At 40.3% G+C, this 23046-nt stretch overlaps 2 protein-coding genes across 10 annotated transcripts in view; one reads left to right on the plus strand and one right to left on the minus strand.

Annotated features, from left to right (window-relative positions):
- The window catches only part of OFD1 (OFD1 centriole and centriolar satellite protein), a 321339-nt gene extending 321094 nt beyond the window's left edge, over positions 1-245 (plus strand). The window contains exon 24 of the transcript XR_014547734.1: positions 52-245. The gene's annotated coding sequence lies outside the window, so the exon portion shown is untranslated. The remainder of the gene's footprint in view (positions 1-51) is intronic.
- GPM6B (glycoprotein M6B) overlaps positions 1-23046 on the minus strand; it is a 104737-nt gene that overhangs the window by 13628 nt on the left and 68063 nt on the right. For 5 of the 9 annotated variants that reach the window (XM_083612181.1, XM_083612178.1, XM_083612177.1 and 2 more), the window contains exon 2: positions 14976-15095. The exons of the other annotated variants lie outside the window; for them this stretch is intronic. In XM_083612181.1, the coding sequence (XP_083468307.1) occupies positions 14976-15095 (120 nt within the window). The remainder of the gene's footprint in view (positions 1-14975; positions 15096-23046) is intronic. 9 annotated transcript variants of the gene reach the window in all.

Here is a 23046-nt window from a genome sequence, read left to right on the forward strand (position 1 = left end):
AGCAAAGTTACTTGTTCAAAGCTAATGGGTTGCACTTCCTACTTTCATCAGATGACCTTCCTCTTTATGTCTGTCGCCTCAAAGTACAAGAGTGACAGCACCCCAGATTCTAGGAAAATCAAAGGCTGCAGATGAAGCAAGCTTGTGCAGGATGCTTTAGAGAAGAGTGTGTGTTCTCCACCGACACATCAAATTAACACTTCTATTTTAAGCACAGACAACAAAAATAAAACTTTGAAACTGAGTGCACTATACTGTCCTTTCAGACATCTTTGCAGGGCAATGGGAGCCAGAAGCCCTCTAGTTAAAAGTCTCATCTGAGCCACAAATTCATTTGACAGCCTTAAGTAATCCACCCACACTCGGTAGCTTTATAAAACCTCAGGCCCCATTTGACAGCACACTGGTTCACCCAACATGGATGTTAAAAAGTTTACTGGTGTGTGATGTACTCAAAAGGTTCTATATAAACGCAGCTGAAAAGTTTGTGCTTTCTCTGAAGAACATACAGATATGTTCAAATGCAGAACATCCCAAGCTTGTTAATTGACATTAAGGATGAAGAATCTGTGGATGACAGTTCCCATCACCTCAGGCCACAATTGTATCTGGAGGGCAGCAGATTCTCCCTAGGGTAGATAAAATGCTACACGCCCACCGTGCTTAGAAGCACTACTGATCATAGAATCATAGAATCATAGAGTTGGAAGAGACCACAAGGGCCATCGAGTCCAACCCCCTGGCAAGCAGGAAACACCATCAGAGCACTCCTGACATATGGTTGTCAAGCCTCTGCTTAAAGACCTCCAAAGAAGGAGACTCCACCACACTCCTTGGCAGCAAATTACTGGTGCCCTTCCACTTTAGTAAATGCCTAAAAGACTGATTATGGAAAATGGGTGGCCCTTCAGGATGATCTTGTTACTACAATTTCCACCATTCCTGACCAGACTTCTGGCTCAGGCTGATGGGAGCTGGTGTCCAAAAATAACATGGGGTGTGTGTCACAGGTTAGCCACTTGATTCAAAACCCAGCATGGGAACTAATTTTGCAGCACAACACTACTCCAATGAAGGAATATGCCTTCAAGACTTCAGATGCAACTAAATTAGAATAATTCGCTCGAAGGGGAGTTTCAGATACTGGTGAGGTAAAAAGAAAAGAGTTAGGAGAAACAGTTCATATTGGTCTTAGGTGGTTAAAAATGGCAAATACTACAGCATCACTGATACAGCAAGCATGCAAATGTATCATGAGAATAGAAAAGAAACATCCCAAAAGCCCATTTAGTTCCTTAAATTACATATGGGACACTGTTTCACTGGAGATTCTGTGCTGCAAACCCTCTGGATTTATTTGCATATTTTGTTTGTCCTCAGTATCTGGAAATATTTCTATGTCCTCTAGGGGATAGTTTTATATTCATTAGTAACATCAGAACTGCTAAGTCTAGTCTGCAGTGTAGTGAATGTTCAGTTTCAGATTCCACTTTGAGCTGCTAGCTTTGCACATGAACAAGGAGATTTGGGCATGGTGGAGATTTAAAATGATCGGATCCTCCCAGGTGCTTTCTGAGAAGACACAGACTGTGCCTCAACCACCCTGCTGTTCTTATGAACTGGAGTTTCTAGAACTGTTGTTAACAACAAGCGGTGGCTGAAAAAGTACACAGCCTAAGATAAAAGGAATTGGCTTTGAACTTGGAAAACTTGCGAGTCTGCTTCTCCAAATGCTCACAGTCACTCATTTGTTCAAGAGAAGAGGAAGCCATTTTGCTGATCGCCATACTAATAAACTATCTAGTTGCCCAAGACACCACTTAACCAAGTTATTGTCCTAGAACTGCTATGTTCTAGAGATGATGCCAGAATACATAGTCCCAAGCATTGCATTTTGAAATAGGGTGGCTTGGAACAGTTGCTTCAAATGCAAGGTAAGCACTACCAGTTCCACTGACGTGTTTGCCTCCAGCTCCCATCAGGAGTCCAGGGCAACCAAGGTGCTAGGTGCTGACAAGAGAGAAACATTCCTCTCTGTGCCAGACCAGCAGCCCCAATGTGAATGGGTATTGGTGGGAGGGGGCAGTCATGTGTACAAAGGTAGTGTTATGTGGCGGGGATTGGAGAATCAGAGTATTGGGAGAAAACTGCTTCATGTACCAAAGTCTCAGATTAAATGCAGATTGGCTTGGAATAAGCCAAGCACCATCCTGAGTCTATTTTATTAAAAAAAAATTAAAAGTTGGCTTATCCAAGCCAATTTAAGGAGAACTGGGGAGGCAAGAGATGCACTCATAAGTACAACTCTGATGTATATATTATTTGCTACCCACCAAAAGCAAACATTACATGATGTCTTTGTACAGGTACACAGAAATTATTATAGTTGGGCACATTCATAGAGCAATAAAGTCCATGCAGCAGTTAAAGAAGAAGAAGTCTTGTAGCACCTTAAAAAGCTAACAAATGTATTGTGGCATAGGTTTTCATGGTCTGCTTCATCAGATGCTTGAAGTGTCGTCTTAAATTGGCAAGCATATATGCACATTGGGAGAGAGATGTCAGAGGAGGAAGGAACAGTCAGGTTCCATTCCTTTCCCCTTTTTGCATGGGTCTCCTGTCCTCAGTCCACTCTGTTTCAAGTATGGTATACTAATGTATAAAAGAAAAATGTTTATTATGTAGCTTTTTCGTATGAAAAATGTTTTTAAAAGTAAAATATTGTTTGGGCTTTAAAATAGATAAATAAGAGTGTCTGTCACAAAATAGCTGTTATGGGGTGGCATAACCCAAAACTAGAGAGACAGTTACCCCTGACAAACTTATGCTTACAGTGGGAAGTCAGCTTTGTCCTGGTACACATTGTGCAGATGTCACACACACACACACACACACACACACACACACAGAGAGAGAGAGAGAGAGAGAGAGAGAGAGTCTAATCGCAACAGTACCATAAAAAGTATAGAAGGCAACCTCACTACACTATCATTTCACAGAAATAACTTGCTTTTCAGAAGGGCTCAAGACTTTTTTCTTTCTTTTTTAATGAAAGCTCAGAGTTTGGGGCACCTGTCCCAGGACACCAGTTAAAGCCTTAACAGGCATCATGGGCACCAGACTGAGGACACCTGTCCTAGCAACTCCAAGCAGCTATTACCAGTTGGAAAAAAGAAGAAATGTACAAGGCAGCTGACTCAAACTACCTCACAGAACTTCATTGGGGTGGGTGGGTTCAAAGAAGTAGCTCAACCTGTCTGTACATTAACCTATGAAGGTGAAAGACCAGGTGAGTTTGCTCAAGATACAGACCTCCCAGATTCCTCCAGCACCCCTCATGTCAGAGGAAAATGATGTGTATAAAGAACTGTGAAGGCTAGCTTGAAAACAAAATAGTCAACACTATTTTGCACTATATCACAGCAATGGTGATAATAAACATCCTGGCATTGACAAGCTAATTGACACATGAATTGCAATAAAACAGTTCAAGCCATAACTGAATTGCCTCATAAATTGTAATTCAGCACACTAGAGTTTCCCACTGAAGCTGCTTTGTTTAATTAGGGTCAGTTACAGAGTGTCCTGAGAGGCAGAAAAGTTCTCCCACAGGCTTTTTGCAATTGCCATTTATGATATATTTGTGTCCATTTGTTGCTTTGCAGTGACAGGCCTGCTGGTTCCATGTAGAATGCAGAAGAGCACACTGGCAGATGTTGGCAGATGTTACATTGGACAATGAGGGGGTTAATAAATTCCTGGAGTTGCGGCTAACAGTATGAGATCCTGTAGCTCAAGTCCCCCCCCAGGGTCTGCTTCTAACAGGTCTTAGATGGAGGTGTCCACCCAAGGCTTGTGAGAAGGAAGTATCATTGTCCAGATTAAGCTGTAGATTACTGAGGACACATCAGTAGACTCATCCAAAGCTTGCTGTGACATGTTTGTGAGGAATTCGGAAGTTAAAATTGCTTGCATAAACCAGGATTTGAATTCCATCTTTTGGAACAGGTGATTCTGGTGAGGTGTCTGGTGATGTTGGAGGAGCTTCAGTTGGTGTAACCGGAGATCATGGGTAAGGTAGTTGAAGGTTAGTTTCCATCAACTACCTGTGTCTTGAATCCTTGCCCTTCCTGATTTCTAAAATTGGGCAGGGAGGGGATTGTTGGTTGGGCTTCAAGAAGAAGTTGGTCCCAGGTCTTCTGAAGGTGGTGGTAGTAATACTACTCCTGAAGAAATTGTGGATAGCTATGAAGTGACAGAGATTAGTGGCTAGATGCACTATAGCAACATTAGAGGCAATACTCTCAATGGTATCTTTGTGGGAAATGTTGGTATAACGGCCTCAGCAGCCATATTAGCTGGAATGGTGTTCTCTGGGAGATTTTCATCAGGTTGTCATTTCCTTAGGATATTAATATTATCCTGTAGGAAACTTGTCACACACTGTACTGGTCACACACAGTTTTGAGTACATGCATGTGTTCACTTTTCATGGGTGATGTGCATACTTTTCACAGCTAAAAGACGGAAGCCATGATGCAGTATATACCTCTGTGCACAATTATCAAGACTTGCCTGAATTTTACTTTCTGTAGAGTATATCTGTGGTGTGCTTAAACTAGTAACACATCTAATCTAGATAAATAGATGTTTGTTATGTTTTTAACTCTGCATTTCATGACATAAAATGTTTTCTTTTGCTGAAAAATGGTTTATCTGCTGGTCTCATTCTGAAACAAACATAACCACACAATATTAATCATGTTGCCGTGGAAGAAACTAAATGGCAACAGGAGGACAAACAGGAAACATTTCAGAATGGCCATATTAGCAGAGTCAAAGAGATGAACTACTCTTGTCTTTATATAAATTCCGCTTTTCGAAAAGAGGAAAACCTTAACATCCCTTACAAAATATGGTGGAAGATGTTAAAAACAGAATTTGAAAGTATGCTGGGCATGTCCAATACTACCCTAACACACCAGAGTAAAGTAGTTTAAATTGTACAGATACACACATCAATGCAACTCACTTTCAATGGCCATTTTGTCTAAAGCATCACTAGAACCTTTTGTGCAGTTCAGAATAAAAACAATTTTTTGTCCTCAGGCTTGTGAGCAGCAGTTGCCATGGAAGCAGGTTAATAACAGCTCAGTGATTTGCCCAGAGCTAACGGTGAACCTGGCTGCAGATTTAACACACTCACAAAAGGAGGCCAACTAAAAAAAAAAGAGAGAGAGAGAGGACTGAAAGTATTCTCTGGGGAAGGGTATAAAATGAAAGTGGATGTGTGCACACACATTTTTTTTATATAAGGAATACAAATAGAAGAAAAAGAACAGGAACCAACTATGGTGCATAAAGCACTGGGAAAAACTCATGCTTTTCGAGCATGGGCAACCCCTGCACAAAGGGGAGCTGTCAATAGTATAAAACCCATACTTGGAGGTGTAAGACTTGTCAGTGTGGCAGCCCCTGTTCTGTGGGGCAGTATCCCTGTTGGAATACAACAGGCAACCATTATTTGTACTTTACAGAAACCACTGAAGACATTTTTTGTTTCAATATGCTTTACCAGCTGAGTGTATTGTTTAAGAACCTATCTTTTTATGTTGTTTGTTGATTTGACTGTTTTCAAAGCTATTTTTAGTTATGCATGTCACCTGCAGATTCATGTGGATTCAAACAATAAATAAAAGTGATCCTGCACTATCGCCACCTACATGCTGTCTTAAGATGACTAGTGCTGTGAGTCTGGTCTCAAACACTATCTATACTGGCACTTAGTAGAGCAGGGTATAAATAAATTGTCATTATTTATCATTGTGTCAACAGAATAAAATGCAGAATGGATTCCCGCATTCACCTACATACACACAGCCAAGTATTTATGGAGCATTCTTTACAAAGTGGGCAAAGCAACTTGCCCATACTCGCCTTATTACACAAAGCAACAAACATTGTTCAGGAGAGGGTGGCTAGCCTGTGACCCTCCAGATATAGCTGCTGGATTGTTTGCAATTTTGGTTGTCTGCTTGTGTGTGTGTGTTTTCTGTCTGTTTTTGTAATTGTTTGTTTTCTTATGCGAGAGCCAGTGTGGTGTAGTGGTTAAGAGCGGTAGTCTCGTAATCTGGGGAACCGGGTTCGCGTCTCCGCTCCTCCACATGCAGCTGCTGGGTGACCTTGGGCCAGTCACATTTCTTTGAAGTCTCTCAGCCCCACTCACCTCACAGAGTGTTTGTTGTGGGGAGGAAGGGAAAGGAGAATGTTAGCCGCTTTGAGACTCCTTTGGGTAGTGATAAAGCGGGATATCAAATCCAAACTCTTCTTATTATTATTATTTTTGTCTGGATTTAGATATTATAATATTATGCACCACCCTGGGAACCTTTGGGTCAAAGGGCTGAATGCAAATTCCACAAATATATAAATGCAACTCTCATAATCCCTGATGGGATGTTGGCTTTTCTGGCTGAAGCCCATGGGAGTTGGAAGTCCAACAGCATTAGGGGGACCAAGAGTTACAGCCATTGGCTGTAAAGAGATTTGCCATCCCAATTCTCCCAACACAGTTACACGGAGAACTATTCGGATGCTCTAAGCCACTATGGGTTGATTAGCATGTCAAGAAGAGTTCTAAATACCTCAGTCAAGATTGCTGCCCACCTCCACTGGGAAAACCTTGAGTTATGCTCTTGACTTTTTCCAAATGTATAAGAGCATCCAACAGATCACTACCACACATCAAAACAATAAATGTACTGCCACACCAGAACAATCACACAATCTATGGTTTTATTTATTTATTTTTAAAAAAGTTTGCAACATTCCTGCAGGTTAAGAAGGTCTTAAAAATTCAAGAGTAAACAAAGCTTACTCTAACCAACAAATGGTTGGCCCTGAATTAATAGAAATACTGAATTTTGAAGTTCTAACTGGAGAATTCTTGTTTCATAAGCTCCAATATAAATCTACAGTTTATCATATTATGTGAAATGGGGTGTAGATTCTGTGGAACAGTGTATTAAACTACTGGCAGACCTTGAAACAGCTGGGAAAGGAGCTTTTCTATAAGTTTAAATGAGAAGCTAGCCTTGCCCTTGCCCTTGCCCCTTATGGAACACTATCTCTAGCCATGTATAAAATGTAATGCTTTAACTAGAAGTCTCTGTATTAAATAAAATAAATACTGTGAGCATGTGAATAAATGCTCTGCAGGGGTTTCAGGCTGGAGAAACTTCCAACTTTACAACATGTTGAGGCCTGGCAGGAGGTGGCCTCAGGATGACTGAACCTCTCTTATTCTTCCCATCCCCTGAATCCCTTGCCTTCAATACACTTGCCAACTCAGCTCTTCAATTTTGTACCCAAGGATTAAGCCCTGTTCCTTCATCATTCCCAAATAATTGGTGCAGAACGGTTTGTGGCAGTATATGCAGAAAGACACTCAGAGGCAAAGGTGAAACAAGCAGTTTGTAAGAGCCATCGAGAACCAGCTGGGCATTCATTATCAGTTTGCTTTAAGCTATTTTTAAAATTGTATTTTTAAATGGCTGCAACCTGCCCTGGGACCTTATGGTGAAGGGCAGATAAGAAACTGAATGCATAACAAATAATAAGCAATATTTTTCTGGTTTTGAGCTATGCTGTCAAACAACTTTGCCAGAAAGGGAGAACATGGGAAGGGCATCCTATATTATGGGCTCACATTGAGTAAGTTTCAAACACTGATCTGGGGTAGCAAGTTCATCCAAGGTGACAAATGAAGGATAATGGTTGGAGAAAAATAAACACAGTGCTATACAGTTATGGTCCTCATGACAAAACTAGTATGATTAATTGTAGGCTGGGGAAGTTGGAAATCAGAAGTGATTGCTCACCATATACCTAAAGAAAATTTGTCCAGAAACATAGGTGCTGCTTACAACAGTGGCCACAGAAGATGACTGCTTCATATTGGTGGACACATACCAATTCATTTAGATTTTCAAGCTTGTTGCAGGCCAAAGTTGTTGCATTTATCAGCTGTACACCTTCAAAACCAGTCATATCCATCTTTCCATTTTGATAGCAGCAATAATGCTTCTCTGCTGTCTCAAATCATGATAACGGGATCCTTTTTACAAACAGTGAAGCAGCAAACACTGAGCTACATGCTTTTCCTATTTAACCTTTTCAGATAAATTTAGTGTGCCATGAAGCTGGCAGCTGATGACAAAGAGCGTTCTATTATAATAAGCTGAGAGAGAGAAGGACCGAGACTGGCCTGTAAAATGGAAGAAGCTGATCCAATGTTTGACATCAACATTGATTCAAGTCTAGCTGGTTTAGGTCATCAAAAGTGCTCAAAATACAGCACTTGAGACAACATAAGCAAGAAGAGACCTCTTGATCCATCCGCTTGAGATGAAAGTAGGACAATGTTACCCCTTCTGGGGTGGCAAGGCAAAGCTGAATAAGCCCTTCTGTGTTGTGTTTGAAAAGGTTAAATTATTTTGCAACACAAGGTACCGCGAAACATCAGGAGGAAATTGGCTGCTCAATTATCTTCCAACAAATTTATGTTTTCTGACATACTCCTTCCAAAAGGAACTTCAAAGCTGCAGGTTTACTGTATTTTATAGAGCTCCCAAACGTTTATCTAAAGAACAGTAAATTCAACAGCATATCCCATTGCTATGGTTAGTTTGATCATCAGGAAATTAAGGATTTTGGGCCCTCAAGCACTGAAAGGTATGGGCCCCTAACTCGCTACCCGTAACATACGGAAACGATTTGCGAAGCCTCTCGAGCAGTTCTGTCCACACAGCTTGCCTCTCTGTCCTAATCACAATACAGTCTCTGGATCCAAACCAAGATCTCACCTCTGTATGGCTTGCTCATTCTATGCCACTCTAATGTCATTTCCTGCTCCTGAACCTCCCTCCTCTGCATAGTATCTTCTTGCATACTCAGTGTTTCCTCACTAAACATGTTCCCCTATTTTGATGCCTTCCTTTCCATTCCTTACAGCCTTTAAAAAAACCAAAAGGGTGGGGATCCCATACCTGGCCAGTCCCACCCAAATTCCCATAACTTTCTCTCTTCCTCTACCATACACATCTCACAAATTCTGTTATTTCTCCCCTCTCATGCTCCCCTTCCTCTCCCTGCCCCAATATACACCCATGCCAGCTTCTAGCCCAATTATCCTCTCCACCATATCCTACAATTCCTGGTGTGCCTCCTATATTGACCCCTCAGCCACTGTTAACAACTGACCTGTGCCAAACATCCTATCTAGTGCGGGCTACGACTGTTGCAGCCCTATCTGTACCTTAGGGCAGAAGGGAGATGCATAAATTGGTAGTGAAGCCCTTTCATACACTGCCACTTCCAGCACATACATCCAACATGGGTGCTGCTTCCATGGGGCAAAGTAATTGATAGAATAGTTCCATCAGGCATCCAGGTATACTGTGCAAAAAATAATAATGCACATTTCTCTCTTTTAAACTGGAGCTGGGTGGGAGAGAAATAGGAATAGTGTGTTGCTATACATCTATTCAGCCAATAGGTTCCATTTATTATTACTAATATTGCTCTGCCATGCTGTTTGCTATGAGCTTGAGAAATATGAGAGTTCACTAGTTTCCCCACATTTCCTAACTGCTTCTAGGATCAACTGCTAGAGAAGGAAGAAATAATAATAATTATTATTATTGTTTTTAAGAAAGGAAAGTCAACCCAGAGCATTAGGAAGGCGTAGGCTAAGTAATCTGAAAAGCCTTGAGCTGAAAATATTAGTTTCCTGGGCTATACCACATTCTTTTGTTCCTCCACATGAAATATTTCTGCAAGGAGAAAATGGAACAAGTTGCCTTGGGTAAGTTTGTGGCTGGTGAGCCCCCCCCCCCGAAATAGCAGTACTAAGACTTAAATTAGATATAGATGAGGTGCTGGGCTAATATAAATTCCTTCCTTGTGTGCAATTCTACCATTAAAAGGATTCTGCTACCTAATACTTGCTCCAACATATGCAGCGTCCACACACCAGTGACGCATCTATGTCTGTATGGCCTGGAAGGGAGCTGGTTGAGCAACTGATATGCATGCAGAACATCCCAGGTTTAATCCCTGACTAAGGCTGGGAAATATTCCTGTTTTGAACCCTGGAGAGCTTCTGCCTCTGAGTATAGACAAGACGAGCTCATGGTCTGACTCAGTTTAAGGCAGCTTCTTCCTATATTCCACTGGCAAGTAAATGCTGCATGCCTGAGTACTGGTAGGCACATGGGTTAAGAAGCCCTTTAAAAGATGTGACAGCAGGCAGCCTGGAACCCTGGGTGGGCAACTGCTGGAAGTGAACAGAACATCTTGTTTAATCAGGCCACATAACCCCAAACAATGATCATACAGTAGAACATCAAACTGGCTTTCTACCCACAGCTCTCAACTTCTTCAAAACACCTAATATTCACAGAACACATGTCCTTTCAGAACCTGCTCCCACCAAAGAGAAATGCTTAAGATTGTGGGTTATCAAACAACAACAACAACATGGCTTCAAATAACACCAACACTTGAAGGGTTCAGACAACCAGGAACCACACACTAAGAAACTGCATGGCACTAGTAACCACATCTAGTCCATCATTAGCACCTCTCAGTCTTGGTTTCCCAGTGTTGCCCTGTCCTCTGTTTTCCCCCCAGTCATCTGTTGAAGTTGTCAGCATGTGACAGCAGCCACATCCTGAGAACGGCTTCGACTGGCCTGCTAAATCAGGTGAGTGTAGCTGATAGGTCTCAAACCCTCAGTGAGTTAGAGACATCCCCTGCATGCAAAGGTAAGTTACGGTGGATTGAGAGGAGGAGACCAATAGCAAGTCCAGTGGTCAAAAAGGCGGTTGTAGAGGGAAGTGAGGAGCAAATGAGGGTTAGGGATTAGAGTGGGGCAGCGGGTGTGGCTTGGGGATAGTCTCAGGCCAGATAAGAGAATCCTGTTTTAAAGTATATCACTAGAAAAGGGAAGCAAAGGGATTGTGGGATTCCTTCTCTCACACATGCCTAGGCATTGTATTTTATTATTATTTGCTGTTGGTTGTGTTTGATGGATTAGTCTGTCCTACCCAACTCCAGCCTTCCTAGCAAAAGACACAGATACCATTCTAAGATCACAACAGTGTGCATTCAGTGACAAAACATCAACGCATCATCACAGAAGCCTCTCCCCCAACTGAAAGAGTAAGGTGAGTTAGCTCAGGGCTAGCTTCCAATTATATTCATTACAGAAATTACTAGTATATGTAAGCAACCACTTTTCTGTCTGGGATACCCAACAGATTTCAAGTGCTTCCATATTTGCTTTTTATTTTAAAAAGCCTATCAGCTCAGTTCACAATACATGCAATGCCAAACCTATATCAAGCAATAGCATTAATAAAATAATACAAAACATACATCCATAATATAAAATTATGCAAAGACTCCCCCCCCCCAACACACACTTTCTTTTCTTTTTAAAGGATTTCCAATATATTTGAACAGGAGAATTCACTCAGGGACACTTCACTACATTACTTTTAGAACATGTGAGCGCACTGGGTCTTTTAGGAAAGTCAGACTGTAACATGGGAAGAAATATACCAATCTCTGTCAGTAAGCAAAAACATTCAGAGCAATAAGGTAGAAGATTATCCAGAGGTTAACGCAGATAAATGTGTGTGTATTCCCTTTCACAAGCTACACCTTCAAACTCATTAAGGCACAGATGCATTTTAAATTACCTTCAAAATAAATCTGTATTTAAAACTGAGGGGTATTTTGCCAACTTTCCTTACTTTGTAAGGATAGCTGATTATTATGTCAGTGTGGAAAAAATGAAAAATACATTGACATATGAGCCCTGCGCTCTGTTTCTAATCCATTCAAAAGTTTGTTTTTGAAAGAAGATCAAGGAGAAGATGACTCTGTGATGGAGACAATTTATTTAAGCCTAGCAAGAAACCCATCACATAAAAGAGATTGCTCACATTTGCAACTGAATGTTGAGTCTGAAAGAAAAAAGGAAGGAAATCTTTACAAGCTGAAGAATTTAAGAGATCCTGAATCAACAACTGTGTCAAACATTTTGCAGTCAAGAGCATGCATCTAAAACCACTTCAGAGCTATCTGCATCTGGAATTGGACAGAGCTTGTTTACTGCCTTTGCCTACCATAACATGACATAAAGCAGCTCCTTGCATAGCTGTCAACGTTTCCCTTTTTTAAAAAGGGAAATTCCCTTATTCCGAATAGGATTCCTTGCAAGAAAAGGGAAAAGTTGACAGCTATGGCTCCTTGGGAGTCCATGGACAATAGACATCAATGAAATAAACCGGTTAACAGTGAAAGACCTGGCCTGTATGAGGGGATAATTCACGAAGGGCAGATTCTATACAACCTATGAGTAAAATGTGTACCCTGTTTGCCCAACCTGGTGTAAGAAGAGGTAGAGGATGCTAGATAGAGTGGGAGCCCTATCCTATGGGGGAAGAGAAAGGAGCTACTAGTAGGGAGCCCCCAGATGCCTTGCAAAGATCTGCCTACAGTTTTTCCCACCTGGATCATGGATTGCTCCAGGTATGAAAAGAGGGAGGGCAAATAGGAAATTTGTGCAACTACCCAACCTTACTAATGGTAGGGTTGCCATATTTTTGGGCCAAAGTTGTTGAATTTTTATTGCAACATCTAAAAAAGAGTGAGAAGTTGTTGAGCTAATTTTAAGGAAATTTGCCAGAAATCTAGGTTTCCAGCATGGGTTTCCATACGTCCAGATTTTCCCGGTCATTTAAGCGATTTCCGCCCGGACACTGTTTCTGACTGCCATATTCCAGCTATGCCAGGGAAATTACAGATGTATGGCAGCCCTAACTAATGGGCCTCAACACGATTTCAAAGGCAGATCTAGGGAATCACCACTGGTTCAGTTGCACTGGGCGTGGAGCTTCTAGGATGCTGCAGCAGGAACCCCAACCATGAAATCCAATGGAAGGCAAGCAGCTGGTGGGTGGGGGCAGATTTTGGTGTCGGGCAGGCACCACTGAAATTTGAGACACCATGGTCCACCACTGATTCTTTGTTATAAGGAAAGCAAAGCAAAGGGGAGCCAGGTTCCAGCATTAGTTACCATCTATCCCTCCTGCAGTGGCTTTATAAGGTGCAACCCTGCTCCAGAGTATAACACCTACCCAGGGTAAGAACAGTGATTTTTTCCCAGCTGTTCCTCTCTGGTTCCTTCCTGAATAGATTTTTTTGCCAATTGGCAAAATCCTCTTGCATAGGAGATGAGTACCTAGGTTGGGAGAATGCAAAAGACAGGCTGGGACCCTACTTACTGTCAAGGGTTTCTTACTTCCAATTGTTTTAACAACTGTAACAATGGAAAGGTTGTTTTAACTGGGCTGCTGAAACAAAAAAAGCTTAGTGGAAAACCAGGTGTGCTTTTTTGTGTGAAAAGGCTGAGAATGAGAGCCCCGTTCTAGTTTATGCTGCTCCCTTTGACTATGTAAACACTTGGCTACTATTGGTAGATGAAAAGAAAAACAAGTATATCTCACAAAACTGAAGCCTGTCCTCCACAATCTAGGATTTCTTTCTTATATCTTTCCAGCTGAGGCAGTGATCCCACATATCTCAAAATGTACCCCAAAGCCATAATCAATAATAAAGCAAGCATTGACTGTGATGGAGCTATTTTTCTAGGCTTAAAAAATCTAGACCATTTGCTTTATATTACTGAGGGAAGAGATAGTTCGCAGATCCGTGTTATTTATCTGCGTCTGATTACTGACATTTCAGTAAAAAAATATCTACTGAACTGTACATCCAGTTGACCGATAGGCTACTGTAGCGTTTAAGCTGCCCAGAAAACAAGACTAAGCACAACAAAACTTCATTAGACGGTCAGTGACACACTGATATCATTTGTCTTTTCGTCTTGCTTTCTCAGATCCAGTTTAAAATTTATCCTTGCTATCTTACTATACATTCTTACTGGTTGCTTAAACTAAGACATTTTCATCCTCCAAGTTAAGGCACTGCTTAGAAATGCTAATAAGTGAGTGAAATAGAAATGCCTTAAATAAAATGAAATAAATAACACGTTTCGTGCCAGCCGCAAAAAAAGTGATTGTAAAATATGAGTGCCATAGCAAATCAGCAGGCAGAGAACTTTATGCATTACTGCTAGGAAGCTTATATTCTGATCTTCAGGCCTGCTTGTCCACTAAGGATGATAAAAGAATTTGGAAGGGGGGAAATTATGAAAGAGCATATGGTGCAAATTAAATATGCAAGTTTGCTTTTAGCAAGGAGGAAGGCCATGGTCAAAAATGCATTCAGATGAGACATTCAAAACCACTATATATTTTAAATATGGAACCTTTCCCAACCTGGTGCCCTGCAGCTGTTGTTGAAATATGGCTCCTATCGTCCATAATTGTTAGCAATGCTGATTGGGACTTATGGGCATTTGAGCCCAACAACAACAATAGGGAGCAGAGTTAGTGCTGGCTGCTATGAAGGATACCTAACTCACAACCTCTCCACAGAAACTACCAGTCACTGAACCAATGGGAAAACAGCCCATTGAGTGTAAATTAAGTCTAAGGTGTAAATAAAGTCTAAAGTAGGCTATATTACTCCCTTGAGAACCACAGAAGTCAAATGTCTGGACTGCAAAGGATATGTGGAAGACCATTTGACTTCTTGTATATGGGCAGTTTTAAAGATTATTCTGAGTAGCCAGGTAAGTGATGCAAAAGATGTCGTACTCTGAAAAACAGTTCTGAACAAATGCTTTGAAACAGACAACAAAAAAACCTGCCAAGTGAGAATCAGACACATCAACATATATATTTAGGAACATTTTTGCTACAGCTAGGAAAATGACTATTATGGTGCTATCATATTTAAATTCTCCAGTTAAGATATTAGACCCCCAGGCTTTTATTTACCTTGAATCCCCAAAGGACTAACATTGCCTCTCAATGCTGGCACATGATGGTACTGGTGTAGCCTTGAATTCCTGTACATCCATTGGTACCTGCCAATTTCCATTTCTGGTCTGGTGATCACTGCCAATTTTAGGTGGTAAAAAGTCAGTGTCTCCAGCAAAGTTCAGTTTTACTTTAAGTACTTTTATTCAATTCAGATTTACTATAAAGAAAGCAGGAAAGGGAGCAAGAATGCAGAAATTTATGCTGAGATTTCGTAACAGAAGCCAGCCACACCCACACACCAATCAGAAGAAGGGGGAGAAATAATTAGCATTAGATTCTAGGGGCTGCAATTATTAGTAGAATTTAGGAAGCCTGCTAGATTCCTCAGAGCACATATAAATTTGTATTCTGACATATCAGTAGCATCCAGTACTCTAGAGCAGCCTCCCCCAACCTGGTTCATTCCACATTTTTTGGATAACATCTCCCATCCGCTGGCTGGCTGGGGCTGATGGGAGTTGGAGGGCACAAGGTTGGGGAAAGCTGTTCTCAAGTCATTTTTATGGTATTTCCATCCTTTATCACATGCATTCCTCTGTTCCCTTCTTTACTGGCAGTGAGCCATTCTATAGCTGATAGATTACAGCAATTTTTTCTATCCTAATTGTGGGAAACCACATTTACTATTTTTAACTTTTCACTAAACCCAGCAGAGCAAGATTATCATTCCCAGATGGAGCGAGGGGGAAAAAAATATCAAAGCACAATTTCAACTGTTGCAGTATTAAACAGTTAGCATCTTGAGAAAACAAGTAGATAAGGCAAAGCTGTAGCATATTGTGCAAAATTGTTCGAGGTTACACTGGCAAGTTCCTTTGATAATTTGATAGCATACTATTTATTAGAGTAATAGAAATTAGGGATGAAGAAATCTCTCTTTTTCATTCTTCCTGTCTTAAATTCAGTTCTTTACCTTTCTGAATCAGTTTAGAAATTCACCAGCACTTTAGTGCAAATTTCTCCTAATAAACACATTTTTGTATGCAGTTTTAATATTCACATTTATGCCAACAATTTCCCTATATATAATGCATATTTGTATGCTACGTTATTTGCAGAAATATATGCATTTTTAAGTACGCTTTCCCTAACATGCATTTTTGTACACATTGCAAAATTCAGAAAAGTTATGTTTCAGTTCACATATTTGTTTGAGAGCATGAATTAGGTAGCTTCCCATTTAATGCTAACGAAATCAAATTTCTTCTCTATCTCTAATAGCAATGAAATCAACAAAAAAAATCATTAAATATAAATATTACAAAAAATCTAAATGCTGATTTAGAAGTTAAAAAATAAGCCAAAGTTTTATGCATTATGCATTAGTCCCCCTCTTCATACCCCTGGAAGTTGTCAAACAATAACCAGTAACATGCAGTACTTTATATTCTACTAGGAAGTAACATCTAAGTCTAAGTGCCCTGAATGTTGGGAAGATGCTTTTGATAAACCCCACCAAGGCATTTCATTATCAGGTGTTTTCAATTGTGGAGAGATCAACACAAGATGGATCCTTTCCTCAAATGCACTGTTGTTCTTTAGTATTTGATTCCATATTCTTAAGACATTAAAATTTTATTAAGGAGCATGCAACAGGTTTTATGGAGAAATGGGACCCAAACTCTCCAAATGGTATTACTTCTGCACAATGTCTGTTCATTACTATGGGGTTTTAAGTGGAAATCCCACTCAAATGAAAAAAGTTGTGAAATCACCAGTGCAGTGTTTATGGAGTATGCTTTAAATATTCTATTCAGGCTTTTCCAAGTCTTCTTGCAAATCAGTCTTGAGTTGGGTTTGGTTTTGAGGCAACTAAACTGCTTCAGATTTCCCTGGAGAATAAAAAGCAAATCAACCCGGTTGCTGCTATATAACCACAAAATTAGAAGTGTGTGTGGGTTTCAAATGGAAGTGAAATCTTTTGCATCTGCATCCATCTCATAAAGCCAATGCTGATTCTGTAAAGAAACTGAGTCCTTGCAGCAAAAATCTAAGGAGTTTAACCACCATGGACTAAGTTATTTTTGATCCATACACTTTTTATATCTGTCTAAGAAAAAGATCCTCTCTTAGATAGCTAATTATCAACATTTCCTTGAGCATATGTCCATGTTATTCAGCTGTGGCTGTTTCCGCTTAATGCACAATCAGTCTTCTGTCTTTAGGCCCACAATGGATGCCACAGCAGCTGACCATGATCTCAAACAAGAAAATGGAGGGCTGGCTGATCATTCGCAGCATTTTAATTTTTTTTGCATATATGGGTTATGCAGTTGTCTCTCTGTGTGAGCTTTGTAATTATGCTTCTTCAAACTGCTTCCACATTAGAGTCCTTTAGTATTACTGGGGCACTGCTTCTTCACAAATTGCTGGAGGAAGAATCAAAATGGAGGTTCCTCACAGGATTAAAACATTGCACTATGTTAACTAGCATTTCTATCACGCCTGCTCACAAGTAAGTTCCATTCAGCCCTGCCAGCTTTATATATAGTTTATTGCTTACAAGTTCAGCCTCTGTTATTGCTTCCTATTGATCCCAGCTGGGGGTTAGTGAGCAATTACTCCTTGAATAGCCTCTCTGAATTGCCCTGATGTCAGTTTATGTTCCCACCAAAGGGGACACTTTAATTACTTATTTCCTTTCTCTTTTCATTTTTAATAGTGAAATGGTACTTATTCGTTTCTCGACGTGAACAGAAACTAACATTCAGAGCATCTATTCAACGGGCAATTACTCATTAAATCCTTCAGACTGGGATCAACAGGAAGCAATTACACAGGAAGAACCTGAAAAAAGGAAGTGTTTAATTTAAAGGCGCAAAAGCCCTGGAAAAATCTTAATAGTGCTTTGTGTATCCACACTTGACAGGCTGGGGCTGCCATTGCATTGTATTGCAGGAAAATCAGTCATAATTTATCAGATTGTGGGGCAGGAGACATGGGAGGAAAACAAGGAGAACACTGCAGTGATCTAACAACAACCTGTGTACTCTCTCTCTCTCTCTCTCTCTCACACACACACACACACACGGAACGGTCAAGCTTTGTTCACTCTCTCTCTCTTTTTTTACAGAACATCCAGATTACGTTCAAAAGTGAGTGAACAGCAGATGATAATCCCAGAGAAAAAGGGCTAACATGGAAGCAACGTGCAGTTCCTTCCCTTTCTTAAAGACACTTTTATGGCCCGGGGAATTGTAGTTTTTCCTTGAGGAAACTAGTGACCAGTACAGCACAGTTAAGAGGCATTACTCTTCTCTAGATGGGATGGGGTAATCTAAAGTGGAAACACGGTGTACTATTACTTAACCACCCTTGTACAGCTTTATTTTAAACAAATGATTTTTAATATGTTCTTGGCCTGTGGCAGGACATATGGGCAGACTCAGTGCTAACACAAGGCTACACCTGCACCCTTCCATCACTTGCTGGGAAAAGACTCCTGCACCAGAGCAAGAAGATCATACTAGGTACTTCTACAAACAGGGGTCATGGAAAAGGAAGAGATGAAGGTGCCATTAACACAAACCTGTGCCCCACAGTCCTAGCCCTGCTGGTAGACCAAATTTTGCACCTCTTGGGACCTGTTGCAAGGGCCGGCCTCTCTGTATATAAAGAGTAAATAAATGTTAAGTTTTAACAGCATGCCGCAGAGGGCTATGCTGCAACAGCTAAAGCCTTCCATAAGAATATTACTTAGATTATGTAAGCGTATTGACTTCATTAACATTTTCCTCTGCAAATTATTTGAGCCCCTCTGATCTAAGCAATCTCCTCTTGTACGACTGCTTTTCCGGATGCAATCCATGCATGCAGAAAAGCAGCGATGCTTTGGGGAAGCTCAACTCTTATCACCAGGTGATGCCCCAGCATGGCTGAACAGATGGCTGACAGCACCAATCGCATGTGATGGAAGGGGTATGAATCCTTCTCCTGTCCTCCCAAACAGGTGCTTTGCACTGTCAAAGCAGACAAGCACCAGCCATCTGTTTGGCAGAAGTGACCTTCGAACATAGAAGCATGTGCAGACCACGACTGCACTCTCTAACGTTTGGCCCGTTTCTTTGTTCAGTCACCTCTAGAAGTGTGATCTGTGCATGAACACCCATTTCTACCTATCAGCCTTGTTAGACCATGATGGTGCCATTTTTACTGTCACCATTTTTGTCATTCCATGGCTCTGTGCCTACCTACATCATTGCAACTAGGTGCAGCCTATCAATCATAGGCCACTCTGACAGTTGCAGAGAAACAATACATGATAAGTTGAAGTTATAAAGGTAAAGGTAAAGGGACCCCTGACCATTAGGTCCAGTCGTGGCCGACTCCGGGGTTGCGGCGCTCATCTAGCTTTACTGGCCGAGGGAGCCGGCGTACAGCTTCCGGGTCATGTGGCCAGCATGACTAAGACGCTTCTGGCAAACCAGAGCAGTGCACGGAAACGCCGTTTACCTTCCCGCCAGAGCAGTACCTATTTATCTACTTGCACTTTGACGTGCTTTCAAACTGCTAGGTTGGCAGGAGCAGGGACCGAGCAATGGGAACTCACCCCATCACAGGGATTCGAACTGCCGACCTTCTGATAGGCAAGTCCTAGGCTCTGTGGATTAACCCACAGTGCCACCCACGTCCCTTAAAGGTAAAGGGACCCCTGACCATAAGTTGAAGTTATAGCATCCCTCAAATCAAGAATTCTGTGTGAACCTGAATATGACTGGGGAGATGTTCATTTTATTGGAGAGGGCAGATCCAGGTATCCATCAATTTGCACACACGGAGCTGTTCATAAAACTAAAATGAAGTGGCATAGCCTTTGCAGGGCATGGGAGCTGTGTTCATCAGCGCTCACATGCCTGTGAATAATTGCTAAACCTGGAAGAATTGGTTTTGATTTATTTATTTTGCCATACTTGTACAAATTATGTAACTAATCCCATTCTCCAAAGATAAGCATTCACCAAGTTTATTAAACACTATAAGGATCAGGTAAATTTACAATTTCTACCCCCGATCTAAACCATCGCTTCTGACATATCTGGCTTCTGTGCTGTCACGCAATATGCCACAAATCCTAAGTATTGAAAGCTTAATAAACCTTAAAATACAAGTAACTTTATATGGTGCCAGTGACCTACAGTAAAATGTAAAACACATAGGAAGCCAACAGTATGCTTGGGCATGAACAGTATCCTACCTGTGACTGCTAGTGAGCAGAAGTAGCTGGAGTTAATTCAAAGATTCTGCAACATTGAAACTGATCTCAAACATACACACTTAAAAGTGCCTGTACTATGTAAGCCTACAATTTAGATTCCAGAAAACTCTGATTTTATTTCTTTTTTTCACCACCATTTCAGATTTTCCGTATTTTTAATGGCAACACACCTTCCACTTGAAATCTCTCAGCAATTTCTCACAGGAAGGTCAATAGTCAAATGCAAGTCCTTCTAATATGCATGTCTTCTCAGAAGTAAGTACCACTGAGTTCAATGGTGTGTACTCCCAAGGAAGTTATTATAGCACTGCAGCCTAAAGAGTGCATTTTGTGTGTTCAGGTTTTTCTTGCTTGCTGTAAAAAACAAGCATCATTTCCTACATTACTCAAATATAGCAATTCTTTTGGAATTTGCTTTTTAAATCTACCATAACCTTATAGCCAGTTTGCTCTGGACATCTGCAATAAATCTTGTATGACGTGTTTCTCCCGTGCTTTACTTATTGGGATAGTATCCCCGCCCCAAATTAATACAAACATCTTGTCTGTGTTAATATGTATCTGGGTGTATTTCCTCCTTCTCTGCTGATATAAAATGGCATTCATTTTACCCATTTATTCCATCTCAGTAAATCCGCCTATCCCCATCCTCACTTTTTGATTTAATTTAATGCCTGCAAGATAAACCCTGTCATTTACAATAATTTATAAACCTTCAGCTTTAAATGCACTCAATCTGTCTTGCAGCCTGTAAAATATCTGCTCAACATTTCCATGGACAATGTTCATAGCCTATTCCTTTGATATTTGATAATCGGAATAAAGCAGCATATTAACAAGAGTGTCACACAGTTTCACCAATTAAAAGAACAGCAAATGCCACAATGGCTCCTCTCCAGAGAAGCCTTAAGGATACTGCAAATCACACTGTGTATTTTTTTTTGGCTAATCTTTTTTCGTACAGTTCTAGAGATTTATAGTATAAGACATACTTAGTTCGAAACGTATTTTAATTACACATTCACCAAAAACTAAACGCCAAGGACTCAAGTATTTAAAAACATTTTACAGTACATTAGAATGAAAAATTAGATGCACTATTGTGCCACTTCAGATTGGGCATGAACAGTATCCTACCTGTGACTGCTAGTGAGCAGAAGTAGCTGGAGTTAATTCCACCATGGGCATATAACCATCATGTTAATGGCACCCAAGTCCCATTGATTTCAATGACACCCAAGTTGGTCGTAACTATAATTTCATGTTGATTTCAATGGGACCAAAGTGTAAGTAACTTGCTCTGGTATCCAACTTATTCACTCCCTGTGCTAATCTTTACAGCTACGGATTCCTTTCTATGACAGTAGGTTACTGCTGTTCAACAATTCAAGAAAAGCATTATTATTTTTTGTAGAAACACTGCTGTGCGTTTCTAGAATATTACAAAAAGGATGATAGATCCACTGCACTTTTTTTTTTTTTTGAAAATCAATTGCAGAATTCTTATGGGTGTGGACAGAAGAAGATTTCACTCAAAATGTACCAACAATTATTTCAATCACCTCAACATTTGAATCTTTATTTGCATACAAGGGGATGTTTAAAATAATCAAAACGATATATTTTAACAATGACAAGTGTGCGGATATTTCCTTGTTCAATATCTGACATTTCGATAACACACCAACAATTGCTTCATAGAGATGACCAATGAAAAAATATGCTACAATTTAAGACAGGTTTTCTTTTAAATGGACGTAATTACATTTTTAAAAGTCATGTTATTTAGAAAACATTTGCATTACTTAAAAAAAAATCTAGGGATTCTGATACAGGTTTTAACGGTGTGAAAGGGTTTATGTATTGAATTTTTTCTCCATATTAAGTTCCCATGGTGTGTCATACACCTGAAAGCAGTACAAAATTCTTATGTGTCTTGTAAATAATACTGCCAAGGGGACTGGAAAAACAACCCACAGTAATATCCATAAAGGTCCTTGGGTGTTAAATACTACAAACAAAATCTAAAACACCATCCAAAGAAATTATGCATATCTAAATTCTATTCTAAAAAATGAAAGAGAAAAAAAAACCTGACAGGATTTCAAAGCCTAGTAAAATGCTCACATCCTCTTAATTTCAGTTAGGAATGTCTCCGAAATAGCCATTTAGAAATGTAAATAATTTTTTAAAATAGTAATAATACCCAAAGCATAAACAATCAGAGTCTGGTCTGAGTTTTAGGTGAGGGGAGCTATTCATATTTTATTTATCTTTGTAAACCTAACCCATTCTACAAAGGGGAACGTCATAACTGGGTGATTACTTTCTTTTAAAGACTTTATAAGCCGCACCCTTTACAGACGGTCAAGGAAAAATGGTATACTTCCAAATAAGTCCATGCAATCTAGCAAACTAACTAAAGACAGGATACAATAGCAAAATCAGAAGTGTCATCTTAAAGGTAGAACGATTCCGCAAGCTTAGGTGATGTTTAAAGGCACATACATGACACTAGTCCTGAAATGCTTTAGACATGGGCCATGATCAAAAAGACTATGAGCCTAAGGGGACGTCGCACTTGTGTTTCTTAAACAGCAACACAACACCCATCCCAAGTTGCAGAGCAAACTGCTTCTGGAATACAGAAAACTTTCAATAGGGGTTTGCGATATGGCACTGAGATATATAGATATAGTATAGATATCATAGGTAGATAGATAGATAATATCCATCCCATCGAACTGGTGCAAAAGCTAAGCAGTTCTTTAGATGCCACCAATTTACTTTCTTTGCAAGGGTGGTGTGGTG

Source organism: Podarcis filfolensis (genome assembly GCF_964270895.1).
Source record: "Podarcis filfolensis genome assembly, chromosome: 4".
NCBI classification, from domain to species: Eukaryota; Metazoa; Chordata; class Lepidosauria; order Squamata; family Lacertidae; genus Podarcis; species Podarcis filfolensis.